General features: G+C 48.6%; 1 protein-coding gene across 1 annotated transcript; it reads left to right on the top strand.

Moving 5' to 3' along the window:
• NRSN2 (neurensin 2) lies at positions 1-11,854 on the top strand. Its single transcript, XM_035121468.3, has 3 exons — positions 1-325; positions 8,262-8,455; positions 10,412-11,854. The coding sequence occupies exons 2-3, from the start codon at positions 8,267-8,269 to the stop codon at positions 10,814-10,816; spliced, it is 594 nt and encodes a 197-aa protein (XP_034977359.2). The 5' UTR covers positions 1-325; positions 8,262-8,266; the 3' UTR covers positions 10,817-11,854.
• The last annotated feature ends 2,143 nt before the right edge of the window (positions 11,855-13,997 follow it).

Below are 13,997 nucleotides of genomic sequence, written 5' to 3'. Positions count from 1 at the left end.
GACTCAGACGCTGGCAGCCTGGCACTCTGGAGCTGCGCTCGCAGCCGGCGGGCAGCAAACCTCGTCTCTGCCTGCTGCCACGGAGGAATGGCTGCCCCGCCAAGCGCCCTGCCCGGCTGACCCGGCTGTGAGGGGGTGGCAAAAGGGCATTTGACATTTTGCTGCCCGGCACGGATGACGCAGCCTGCCTCCTTCATGAACCGCTGGCGGCGGCGGCTGCCCTCTCTCTTCCACTGCTGTGGGTGCCCACCTGTGGCTCATCGCTGCCGGCGGAGAGGCAGAGAGATGCACTAGGAGGACTTCCTTGGCTGGCGCCCAAACGCAGGTGAGGAGCCGCGGCGGAACAGATCTTTGTTGGAAGGCCCAGGACACATGAAACGAAGCACTTATTTGCCCCCGAGAGCTCCTAGCCAGGACGACGACTCCTGTTCTGGCTCCACAGTTGGAAGCAGCAATGCTTCTGAATGCCAGTTGCTGGAAACCACAGGAGGAGGGGAGAGGGGTCTTGGGTTCGAGTCCTGCTTGTGGGTTTCCTATTGGGGCATCTGGCAGGCCACTATGAGAACAGGATGCTGGCCTAGATGCGCCACACTGGCCTGATCCAGCAGGCTATTCTTATGTTCTTATTAGTAGGGGGAAAGTAGATAGGGATAGCTTTGTCACTTCTGCTATACCAGGAGGGGGAAAGAGAAGGCCCAGGCCATGACCCGGTTAAGACGATCAGCGGCCACAATGGCTCTGTTCTTCCTCCACTGCTGGAGGCTGAATACCCCTGAATACCAGTTACCAGGATCCTCAGGTGGAGATAATGTGGTTGTGCTCAGCTCCAGCAGGTGGGATTCCGGGCAGGACATCGGCTTGACCAAAGAGAAAGGGAAAATGTACATAATAAGAAAACTTGAAATTATATCTTCCCCCTCATCACTCTCCTCAGTGAACCAGATGAACTATACAGGTAGAAAACCCACAAATTCTGAATGCCGAGCAGCATAAACACCAGAAACAATTTTAAAATGTTGATATTGAAATATTCACGTGCCTTTAGATTCGACTAGATTTTGATCAGATTACAGTGGTGTCTTGCAAGACAAAAGTAATTAGTTCCGCGAGTCGCTTCTTCTTGCGATAATTTCGTCTTGCGAAGCGCAGTTTGCCGCAGCAAAAAAAAACCCGCTGAAAAACTTCGTCTTGCGAGTCACCAAAAACATCGCAAAACGCTTTCATCTTGCAAGTTTTTCGTTGTGCGAGGCATTCGTCTTGCAAGGTACCACTGTATTTAATTCGTATACTACTTAGTGTATTAAAAATTGAAAAAGGCATTACAAAAATGCAACGTTATGTATAACATCTTTGCATTAATACAAAGTTACTCATCTATCTATCTATCTATCTATCTATCTATCTATCTATCTATCTATCATCTATCTATCTATATTGGTTTTCCGTCTAACACACCCTCCCTCTCAGCCTCTGGGTTCTCACTTGGGGCGCCAACAAACTCTCAGTTCACCCACAAAAGTCTCGCAAAGAGAAGAGTTCCTGGAAACAGCAGACATCTCCCTGGTCTCGCACTCTAGATTTGCTTTTCATGGGCAGCTTAAGGCGGATGATCCTTCACCAGGCTGCTCACAGCTGGGTCCCACAGGGCGGGCGCCACTACCAAGAAGGCCCTCTACTTGGTTTCCTGTAACCTCACTTCTCGCAGGGAGGGAACCACCAGAAGGCCCTCGGAGCTGGATGATGGAGGTGGAGACGCTCCATCAGGTATACTGGGCCCAAGGGCATTTAGGGCTTTAAAGGTAGCACCAACACTTTGAATTGTGCTTGGAAATGTCCTGGGAGCCAATGGAGGTATTTCAGGACTGGTGTTATATGGTCCCAGCGGCCACTCCCAGTCACCAGTCTAGCTGCTGCATTCTGGATTAGTTGCAGTTTCCGGGCCACCTTCAAAGGTAGCCCCATGTAGAGTGCATTGCAGTAGTCCAAGCGGGAGATAACTAGAGCATGCACCACTCTGGCGAGACAGTCCGTGGGCAGGTAGGGTCTCAGCCTGCGTACCAGATGGAGCTGGTAGACAGTTGCCCTGGATACAGAACTGACCTGCGCCTCCATGGACAGCTGTGAGTCCAAAATGACTCCCAGGCTGCACACCTGGTCCTTCAGGGGCACAGTTACCCCATTCAGGACCAGGGAGTCCTCCACACCTGCCCGCCTCCTGTACCCCACGAACAGTACTTCTGTCTTGTCAGGATTCAACCTCAATCTGTTAGCTGCCACCCATCCTCCAACCACCTCCAGGCACTCACACAGGACCTTCACCGCCTTCACTGGTTCTGATTTAAATGAAATATAGAGCTCTTAACTCCCATTCGGCTCAACCAGCCAAGAATGACGGGCATGGGTGGCACCAGAGGGGGAGCAGGGGGCCATCCTTGCAACAAGGAGCTCACCTTCCTGCATTGCTGGACTTGTGTCATTAACATATAATGTGATTTTTTATCTGGGGGAACTTACCCTGTTGGACACAACTTGCTCACCTAGAAATATACTTTGAGCCTTCTGTGTCCCTCCCTCATTCTTCTTCTGGCGCTTCCAGTGATCATGGGAGCTGTGTGCAACGCCATCCTGAAGGCCACAGGCCCCGCCCCACCCCAGAAGCAAGCAGTGTCATTTCTGGATAGTCTTCCCACTACTCTCGCCTTTGTCTTCCTGCATTGCAGGGGGTTGGACTTGATGACCCTTGGATGTACTTTCCACCTTTAGGAGTCTATGATTCCTGCTCCCTCTGCTCTTTTCCACCTGCCACTTTTTAGAACCGTAGATTGTATGTTCCTCCAGGCAGGGACCTTTTGCTTCTACTACTCTGCAGTGAGTGAATGAATGAATGAATGAATGAATGAATGAATGAATGAATGAATGCAGTGTCACAGCTTTCTGCAACGCTGCCAGGGTGAGGGGTGGGGTTAATGGGAGTGGTACTTCGAAACTCCTGGAGGGCACCGGGTGTATTTATCTCATTCATTCATTCATTCATTGCCTTTATATACCTTTTCCTCTAAGGATCTCGAGGTGGTGTACATGGTTCTCTCCCCCATGCCTCAATTAAGCCCTGCAACAACCCTGCGAGGTAGGCTAGGTCGAGAGGCAGCAAGTGTGAACTTCATGATAGCCCAGTGGAGGGGGTTTGAACCCTGGTCTCCCAGGTCCTAGTTCGGCACTCTTCTTCTTCTTCTTCTTCTTCTTCTTCTTCTTCTTCTTCTTCTTCTTCTTCTTCTTCTTCTTCTTCTTCTGTACATTTGTATACTGGGAGGGTTCACTCTTCTGTGTGTGGAATAAGGGCTAATATATAAATGTGTTAGAGGACCTAGTGTTTATCTATTCTTCTTTTTCTACTTCTTTAGTTTCTTCCTTTGCTTTTTCTGGCTTCTTTCCTGTTTATCTTCTTTAGATTGGCTTGGCTTTTATTGTGTTGTCTGTTGAAAACTCTTAACAAAAATTGTTCTTTTTTTTAAAAAAACCCCACAACCAATTAAGATCCCGGGGCAGTTCACAATAGAACCGCTCTAGCCATTACACAACACTGCCTCTCAGTTTGCAGAAGACTGTGCTGTTGAATAAAAGCAACAGCAGCCTTTCCTCTCCCTGTCAGGTAGCCTAACCTTGCTGAAGGGTTTTAGGATGCAGGAAGGAGGCTGGGATAAGGCCCTTTCCAGAAGGAGGAACTCCATGGGTTCAGCGCTTGCTCCCTCCCCACCCCACCAGCCCTCGGATCTGGGTCTGCCTCTCAGCATGCTGAAGGATGGAGCCGGCTTTGCAGCCATCCTCCCTCCTCTCTGTGTGAGGCGGTCCCCATGGCAACGGCCAATCAGGGAAACAGGATGCAGCCAGCTCACAGCCAGGCAGGCTGAACTGATGGGTGGGGTGTGGGGAGCAGAAAGGAAAGCAGGAGGGAAGGAGGGGGAAGGGCAGCCAGTCTTCCTCCCACAGGGTTGCAAGGAGGCATTGCAAAGGGGGACAGTGAGGCATAGTGGCTAGCGAGCACTAGACTACTGCCTGGGAGGGAACAAGGTTCGAATGCCCACACAGCAGGAAAGGTCACCGTGGGTGACCTTGGGGGGGCCAGTCACTGCCTCTCTCAGCCTAGCCTACCTCACAGGGTTGTTGTCGAGATGGAATGGAGGGGAAGGAGAACCATCTCAAGCTCCTTGGAGGAACAGGCAGGGTTATAAATGTGATAAATGAATAAATTGCTGCGCCCTGATACAAAGGTTTTTCTGCACTTTCTGTCTGAATGATCTGAGAAAGGTTCTCTGGTTTTGTTCCTGGTTTGTGTGTGTGATGGTAGAGCAGAAATCTTCTGGCGCTCCCATTTATAACACATGTAAACACACACAAAGACAAACACACCCTTTGTTTGCAGGGGGTCCCATGTCCCTAATAATAATAAATTTCTATCCCGCTCATCTGGCTGGGTTTCCCCAGCCACTCTGGGCACCTCCCAACAGAATATTAAAAACACAATAAAACATCAGTCATTAAAAACTTCCCTGAACAGGGCTGCCTTCAGATGTCTTCTAAAAGTCCGATAGCTGCTTATTTCCTTGACATCTGACGCGAGGGCGTTCCACAGGGTGGGTGCCACCACTGAGAAGGCCCTCTGCCTGGTTCCCTGTAACCTTGCAGGGAAGGAACAGCCAGAAGGCCCTCTGTGCTGCATCTCAGTGTCCGGGCTGAATGATGGGAGAGGAGATGCTCCTTCAGGTATACTGGGGCGAGGCCATTTAGGGCTTTAAAGGTCAGCACCAACATTTTGCATTGTGCTCAGAAACGTACTGGGAGCCAATGTAGGTCTTTCAGGACCGGTGTTATATGGTCTCGGCAGCCACTCCCAGAACCATGTGTACCCACTTGATGAGAAAAAAGATGAAGCAGGCCTCTCAACCTGTTGCAGCTTCTCTTCTCAATATAGCCCCCTCCCAAAGCTGCTTCTCTTTGCAAAATGGTCCCCTCCGAAAACTGCTTTTACAGATATCACTGCTCTGTTGTGTTCATTTATTGATTGATTTTTACTATCTATTTTTTTAATTTATACCCCGCCCTTCCTCCCGTTCGTCTAAACGATACCTTTAAAATAAAGCAAAAAACACCTAAAAACAACCTGTTTGTAATGTGTGGTTTGCCCCTGGCCACAGAGTGCATGGGGGGGGGAGAGAGAGCACGTTTCAGCCATTCACTTAGCTCTTAAGACTAACCTACCTCTCAGTGTCACGGTGAGAACACACCTAAAATACCCAGCGAGGCCTGCCCTGCATGGTCCTCCTAGATGGAGGAAGAGCTGGACGTGAATGCGATACAGTGGTACCTTGGTTCTCAAACTTAATCCATTCCAGAAGTCCGTTCCAAAACCAAAGCGTTCCAAAACCAAGGCGTGCTTTCCCATAGAAAGTAATGCAAAACGGATTCATCCGTTCCAGACTTTTAAAAACAACCCCTAAAACAGCAATTTAACATGAATTTTACTATCTAATGAGACCATTGATCCATAAAATGAAAGCAATAATCAATGTGCTGTACTATAAAATAATTAAGATGCAGATGATGAAAAAGTAAAATTAATTTTTTTTCCTTACCTGCACTGATGATAGTCATTGTTTGGACAGCAGGCTTTTATCCATTTCCACAGTCACAAAATCAATCAGTAGCTGAAATGGGTTCCACACAGACACAAAAACAAATTAACTGAAAAAGCCTCAAAAACAAAAAACACAAAATGAATAGCAAAAACAAAAAGCGTCAAACTTAATCCATTCCGGGAGTCTGTTTGACTTCCAAAATGTTCGAAAACTAAGGTGCAGCTTCTGATTGGTGCAGGCGCCCAGGAAACAATAGCTGGCAGCCACACTGGACGTTCGGCTTCCGAAAAACAATTGAAAACACTTACTTCTACATTGGCTCCCAGTACGTTTCTGAGCACAATTCAAAGTGTTGGTGCTGACCTTTAAAGCCCTAAATGGCCTCGGTCCAGTATACCTGAAGGAGCGTCTCCACCCCCATCGTTCTGCCCGGACACTGAGGTCCAGCATTGAGGGCTTCTGGCGGTTCCCTCGTTGCGAGAAGCCAAGTTGCAGGGAACTAGGCAGAGGGCCTTCTCGGTGGTGGCGCCTGCCCTGTGGAACACCCTCCCAACAGATGTCAAAGAGGAAAACAACTACCAGACTTTTAGAAGACATCTGAAGGCAGCCCTGTTCAGGGAGGCTTTTAATGTTTAATAGATTGTTGTGTTTTATTCTTCTTTAGGAAGCCGCCCAGAGTGGCTGGGGAGACCCGGCCAGATGGGCGGGGTATAATTAATATATTATTATTATTATTATTATTATTATTATTATTATTATTATTATTATTCAGCGTTTGGGAATCAAGGGTTTGAGAACCAAGGTACTGCTGTATATAAATAGAGCAGGTCCCTCCATCCCTCCAGAACCAACAACATCGTGCCAAATTCGAAAGGGGCTCACTATCAGCTTACAGATGGGGTGGGAGTCTCCCCTCAGGCCACACAAAAATGTCCCCAATCTGCCCCTGTCAGTTGCCGAAGCCAACAAATCATTTTGAAGATGGAGGAGGAGGAGAGCCCAGCTGTTATCACAAGTGCCCTTAATGGACAAGGGAGAAGGATCCGTTAACGCCAGGAGGACCTCTTCTCCTGGAGCTATTCTGGGTGAGATTCCAGGGATGCATGGGGGCAATTGTTTCAGGAAACCAGCATATTTTAAGGCGAGGTTTGGTGGCTATCTGTCATGGATGCTTTCGCTGAGATTCTGCAGGGGGTTGGTCCAGACGACCCAATTCTAGGATTCCATGGTTCCATGTTTAGTTCACATTCAAACTAAGCTATCATCACTATCCTTACACCAATATGACTTGCCTTCCAAGTAGTCCCTACCTGCCCGCGGACTGTCTCACCAGAGTAGTGCATGCTCTGGTTATCTCCCGCTTGGACTACTGCAATGCGCTCTACGTGGGGCTACCTTTGAAGGTGACCCGGAAACTGCAATTAATCCAGAATGCGGCAGCTAGACTGGTGACTGGGAGCGGCCGCCGAGACCACATAACACCGGTCCTGAAAGACCTACATTAACTCCCAGTATGTTTCCGAGCACAATTCAAAGTGTTGGTGCTGACCTTTAAAGCCCTAAACAGCCTCGGTCCAGTATACCCGAAGGAGCGTCTCCTCCCCCATCGTTCTGCCCGGACACTGAGATCCAGCGCCGAGGGCCTTCTGGCGGTTCCCTCGCTACGAGAAGCCAAGTTACAGGGAACCAGGCAGAGGGCCTTCTCGGTAGTGGCACCCACCCTGTGGAACGCCGTCCCACCAGAGGTCAAAGAGAAAAACAATTACCAGACCTTTAGAAGGCATCTTAAGGCAGCCCTGTTTAGGGAAGCTTTTAATGTTTGATGGATTTCTGTATTTTAATATTTTGTTGGAAGCCGCGCAGAGTGGCTGGGGGAACCCGGCCAGATGGGCGGGGTATAAATAATAAATTATTATTATTATTATTATTATTATTATTATTATTATTATTATTATCCTAAAGGTGAATTTGCTTCTCCGAAGGAGAGCTCAGCTGTTGGATCTGGATCAGGCCAGTGGCCCATCTAGGCCAGCATCTGGGGCCAGTGGACCACAAGCTGAACATGAGCCAACAGTGTGACGCAGCAGCAAGAAAAGCTAATGTTATTCTAGGCTGCATCAACAGAGGTCTTGTGTCCAGGTCAAGGGAAGTCATAGTATCACTCTATTCCTCCTTGGCCAGACCACATGTGGGGTCCTGGGTCCAGCCTGAGGTTTGCAAAAAGACCAACGACCCTCTTTAAGAGAGAGGGGGAAATCCTCCGACGAGCCCCATGAAGGTTCAGCCTTTCCAACGGGCACAGAATCCTAGCTGGCTGCTGGTGGTAATGTTAGTGGAGACAGAAAACTGGGGAGAAGTGGGGACGGAATGGAGCAACCTGGGTGAGGTCATAGCCAGCTGGTTGAGCAGGGAGCACTCCACGCTGCAAAATTTAGTTGCAGGTCCCATCTGTATAACACATTCCATACCTGGTGGTGGAACAATCGCACGACCCGCAGACCCATCCCAGTATTCAGCGCGGTTCCCCATTTCCTCTCGAAGCCCTTCCTGTCCGTCTGGGCTCAACGGAACGGCCAGCCCACCTCTTGGAACCGAGCGAGCCTGACGCGTTTGCTGTGCCCCACTCAGGTCCAATGCCCACACCCTGCCAGCATTTGTGCGGCTGCCGCCGGGGCCCAGGCATGGAGCGGGGGAAATGGTACGGCGTCCGTTCCTACCTGCACCTTTTCTATGAGGACTGCACTGGAGCGAATCTGGATGGCGAACTGGATCTGCCCCCAACATCTCCAGCCAGCAGCGGCTGGTCCTCTGTCCTCTGGAAGGTAAGGACTGCAACAAGTGCCTGCTTTTTGTTGTTGTTGCTTTCAGACTAAGCGCCTCTGAGCATGCGAAGAGTTCCTCCTTCTCCCCACCACCAGCATTGATTAAATCAGCTTAGGGAAAAAATTGCCCCTTGAGCATGTGCAGAGTTTATTCGTAAGGAATATAGGAAGCTGCCTTAAATCGAGCCAGACCGCTGCCGGCAGCAGCTCTCTAGAGTTTCCCGCAGAGGAGATTCCCTACCTGGGGGGATGCGGCCAGGGGGGTGGACCAGGGACTTTCTGCATGCAAATGGGAAGGGGAGTTGGGGGGGGCACACCCAGGGCACCTCTCCAAGGGAACAGGCAGCCAGCGAGGAGTATAGGAAGGCAGCAGCGATTGCTAAGGTTAGGCCAGGCCAGGCAGATGCCCCAGTCTCCAATGGGAGCAACCTCAGGTCAGCTTCTGGGATGACTCTGGCGCCACCTGCAGACAAGTGCTGGAGCATCCTGGCGCTGCCACAAGAAGCACAGGGTTCTGGAGGTCACATCCTGCCACTCACGACGAGCTCCAAGCTCCAAGGTTGGTACCTCCTGGTGGTGCCACCTTGGCAGGCTTCACCCCTGGGCGATTAGAGAGCTCCACGCAGCTGCTGCACCCACTGGCTAGGAATCCTCTGCCACGCAGCATTACTGCCCCGAGTCTGGGGGGGTTTGTGGTCCCTTCCTTTAATTGCAGGGATGGTGTTAGGGGTGTAGACTTCAAGCTTTAAAAAGCTTAGAGAGGGGGGCTAATGCAGCCTTGCCAACTGTGTGCCCCCTCTGGGTGGGGCTGAAGGGAGCTTTAGTCCAAAATACCTGGGGAGAACCAGGTTGGCAAAGGGTGAACCACAACCAGCCCAGAAGCATTTTCTCGACTTATCTCAGATGTGCACTGGGTGATCCTGGGTATTGGAAGTGTGTGTGTGGAAAGCACTTTGCATGCACTAAGAGGCACTTCTGGCATGCTCAGAGGCCAGTTCTAGGCATGTTATTTTGTTTTGACTTTCCTGGTTTCAATTGCTGTATTGCTTGTATTTTACCTTGCAAGCCACTTCAAGACATTTTAGAGGAGGTGGTGGCGGTGGCGAATAATAATAATAATAATAATAATAATAATAATAATAATAGTACCTCTTGCTAATTTGGACTGTAAAGGTAAAGGGACCCCTGACCATTAGGTCCAGTCGTGACCGACTCTGGGGTTGCGCGCTCATCTCGCATTATTGGCCGAGGGAGCCGGCGTATAGCTTCCAGGTCATGTGGCCAGCATGACAAAGCCACTTCTGGCAAACCAGAGCAGCACACGGAAACGCTGTTTACCTTCCCACTGTAGCGGTTCCTATTTATCTACTTGCACTGCATGCTTTCGAACTGCTAGGTTAGCAGGAGCTGGGACCGAGCAACAGGAGCTCACCCTGTCACAGGGATTTGAACCGCTGACCTTCTGATCAGCAAGCCCTAGGCTCAGTGGTTTAACCCACAGCGCCACCTGGGTCCCTGTAACCCTATTTAAATGGATCTCTTGCCCGAAAGTTAGCATGCACATTTAAACCCTATTTAAATTAAATAAACCCTATTTATTTAATTTGGTCTGTAACCCTATTTAAATGGATCTCTTGCCCGAAAGTTAGCATGCACAAGATCGTTGTTTTATGGGGAAATCTCCAAAGGTTGCTTCCTTTCTTACCATCTCCGCGGCGTCATGCCAAGTGCTGTTGACTTAATTGAACCACATTGAAGTGCACTGAAGGGCACAGGCAGGTTTGGCATGCAAAGGCAGAGTGCCAGTACGCTTCCTTCTGCAACAGCTACCTGCCTCGATTTGCCCAGACGCAACAGTGCACAGCCAAAACGTCTCATTCCACAACGAAAGCCACTCTGTATGTGTACACAGTGAGGCAAATGTTCCTTCTCACCCTCCTCTTTCCCACCCCCAAGGTGACCCTCTCCGCTGGGACCCTGCTGCTGCTCATCGGGGCCTCGGCTTTGGCCACGGGGTACCTCCTGCCCCCCAAGCTGGAAGGGATCGGCGAGGCAGAGTTTGTGGTGCTCGACCAGCAGGCCGTGGAATACAACCACGCCTTGGGGATCTGCCAGGCCGTGGGTGCGGTGCTATGTGCCATGGCCGGGGCTCTGCTGACCGCCTGCCTTCTGTCCTCGGGGCTGCGCAGCTTGAACAGAGGCGGCAAGCGGGGGCAGGACAGCGAAGACCAGGAAGAGCAGCTGTCCCCCATCTTGCGGGAGGGCTCCTCTGGGCAGTGCCAGGGCGCCATCGTCACAGCAGCTCCCGTGCCCTTCAGAGACCCCTGGGTGCAGAGCATTCAGCCTAAGAGAGAGCCGTAAACCCAGACTTTTCGAGAGGGGAGGAACCCATGCGCCGAGGCCCACCACAGGCCACCTTTCCAAGCTGTCACTTCCCTCCTCGAGCTGTTTGGCGCATCATGCTTTGAATGTCACGTTACAAACCAGTGGCCAGGGCCGGTGCGTCCATTAAGGCAAACTAGGCAGCTGCCTAGGGCGCCAAAATGGAGGGGGCGCTGGCCAGCCTGCCCGCCATGCATTCCTCCAGAGAGCGGCCTGAAGCCACTCAACAGCTGACAGGTGCAGTGGAGGCGGCCCCAGGTTCACGGTCCGAAGCTCCGGAGGCGCGCGGGGAGCGTGAGCCTGGGGCCACCTTGCCGCGCCTCTCAGCTGTTTTTTATTTTATTTTTATTTTTATTTTTTCTACTTTTTTCTATTTTCTATTTTTCTATTTCTATGTTTTCTCTTTTCTCTTTTTATTTATTTATTTATTTATCATTCCACTTTTATTTTTTTCTTAAAAAGGTCAACAACTCTGGGAAATGGGGGGGGGGGGAGAAGGGGATCTCGCCTAGGGTGCAAAAAACCCTGGCACCGGCCCTGCCAGTGGCTCCCAAACTTTTTCAGGGCACCGTCCCCTTGGTTCCATAAATTCATCCCCAGGGCCCCCTACTATTCTGAAACGCCTCCCTTACTAAAGTTTGAAATAACCCGAAACTCAGTCTCAGTTCTTCACCCCTCAGTTTTGCTTCAATTCAGCAAACCCTTCTGGGGCTGAAAAGAGTAAGTTTGTCAACTCTTTAAGGGACAGAAGCTCTGTGCCGGCAACAGCTGCATGACAGGCAGCAATTCAACAGGCTAGCTCTGCATCTCTAGGCCTGGAGAATCCGCACCAGTTGGATTTCTGAGGTCTGCACAGTTCTCAAGGTCACAGAGAGTTTTCAGACAAGAAGGTGCCACCAGCAATTCTCATGCGCTCGTCTGTTTAAATGGAAGGGACGCAGAGCCACCAGGCCTGCATGACAGCATTTCCCCTTTCTGGTTCAATAAAGATCAAAATAAATGAAAATGCTTGGATGGAATCTGTTTCATTGGCTGAGTTGCATGGCTGGTCTTTGTCAGGGTTCAGTTAATCCACATTCTGATTTCAGGAAATAATCCTGCTCCCCCAAGATGGGTGTTGGGCATAACAACAACAACAACAACAACAACAACAACAACAATTTATACACTAGGCACTTTGGGCGGCTTACAACACACATAAAAATAATAGTAACAATCTGATCCAATATAAAAAGTAAGAATATCTTTAAAATAAACAATACTTAGAATCCAATAGTAAACAGTAAAATTAAACATCAGCAAATAACAATTAAACCCTTTGCACTTAATAATTACACTAAAGAATTACTAATCTATAATCAATTAAAAAATAACAGCAAACCACAATGCATAAAATACCACAAAACATACAAAACCACGTAAAGGGATCAAATTATAAAATCATTATTATTTTAAAAAAATATCCCTGAGCTCCTCTCTTCCCAGCTGCTTCTGCTGTTCTCAAATTCATGGTCTGGGACTGGAGGGTAGGGGCAAGGCAGGTGGAGAATGTTGCAAGCCAGGAAGGGAGAAATCCAGGCAGGCCTTGGCCATTTCTGGTGCCAGAGGTACAAAGCAAAAAATGGAAACTCTGCTCCCCACTAATGAATGATATACAGTCATACCTCGGGTTGCGAACACTTCGGGTTATGCATTTTCGGGTTGCGCTCCGTGCCGAACCAGAAAATACCGGAACGGGTTACTTCTGGGTGTCAGCACTCGCGCATGTGCAGAAACACAAGATGATGTCATGTGCAAAAGCACCAAATCATGTCACGCGCGTGCGCAGACACAGTGCTGCGAGTTGCAAATGCGCCTCCTGCACGGATCATGTTCGCAACCCGAGGTATGACTGTATCCTGCTTTCCTTCATACAGGTGAAACTCGGAAAATTAGAATATCGTTGAAAACTGCATTTATTTCAGTAACGCAACTTAAAAGGTGAAACCAATATATGAGATAGATGCACGACATGCAAAGCAAGATATGTCAAGCCTTTATTTGTTGCAATTGTAATTATTTGTCGTTAGGTGGGTCAATTATAAATGGAATGTAATTAGTGAAATGTAATAGCGATGGGTTTTTTTTTGTATTATTGTAACTATTTGTTTTATTACTGTGGAATTTCCAAAAGAAAGCATTTGTAAAAATTTAAAGGAAAATAAAAAATAAAAAAGAATAAGTTGCATTACTGAAATAAATGCACTTTTCGACGATATTCTAATTTTCTGAGTTTCACCTGTAAGGGGCTTATGCGAGGCTTGCATCCACATCAAAATTCTACCTGCACATTTGCGCACAAGAGCATTCCTGATATCACAAATGCTGTTTTGAGGTGGTCAACCTGTGTTCAGTGGCATCGCCAGGAAAATTGGGAGCCACAAAAGGGAGAGAATATATTCCCAGGGGTTATTTTTTGCGGGGGTAAATAGCAGCACATATTAATGACATGATAGAAGTTTATACAATTATTCATGACATAGAGAAAGTGGAAAGAGAGACATTTCGCTCTGTCTCTTACAGCACTAGAAATTGAGGACATCTAAGGAAGCTAAGAAGATGCAGATCAAATAAGGCATTTCTTTATGCAGTGCATAGTTAAAACTAGGAAAGGCAGAGATGAAAAGCAACCTAGATGGCTTTAAAAGAGGATTAGACAAATTAATGGAGAGGTTAGCAATGGGCGTTCAGAGCAATGGGCCGTCTTTAGCATATGCTCCGTCAGAATGCAAAGATCCTCCCAGCGCCCTCAAATTTCGTTTAGCCCCAAAATTAACTTTTATTATGCTTATGCCAGACACAATGCTTAAAATCTATTTTGGAATGTATTTCTAATGTGTTTCTCGCTTAGCATTCGTCGTAAAACGAAGAAAAAATGCAGCTCGCCGAATTCCTAGTGTGTACTCTAGGCACATTTTTGCGGAAATGGAAAACTAAAATTGCCTGCTGAAATGCAACCGTGTGGTAAAGCCCTAAGTAGTTAGTCAAAGAAAATGCCGGCAGTTAGCAAAAATAAACATCATTTTTTAAAACAATTTCTCTAAACCAGGGGTGGCCAACTCCCAAGAGACTGTGATCTACTCACAGAGTTAAAAACTGGCAGTGATCTACCCCCTTTTGG

This window comes from Zootoca vivipara, chromosome 7, assembly GCF_965207765.1.
Source record: "Zootoca vivipara chromosome 7, rZooViv2.hap1.1, whole genome shotgun sequence".
Taxonomy (NCBI): Eukaryota; Metazoa; Chordata; class Lepidosauria; order Squamata; family Lacertidae; genus Zootoca; species Zootoca vivipara.
This window is presented reverse-complemented; position numbering and strand designations above follow the sequence as displayed.

What these genes read in the sequence shown, in the direction of transcription:
- NRSN2 (XM_035121468.3), top strand. Translation starts at nt 8,267, where the DNA reads ATGCCCACACCCTGCCAGCATTTGTGCGGCTGCCGCCGGGGCCCAGGC. An exon ending in GGTCCTCTGTCCTCTGGAAG is followed by an intron (nt 8,456 to 10,411) that starts GTAAGGACTGCA and finishes CCCACCCCCAAG; the next exon opens with GTGACCCTCTCCGCTGGGAC.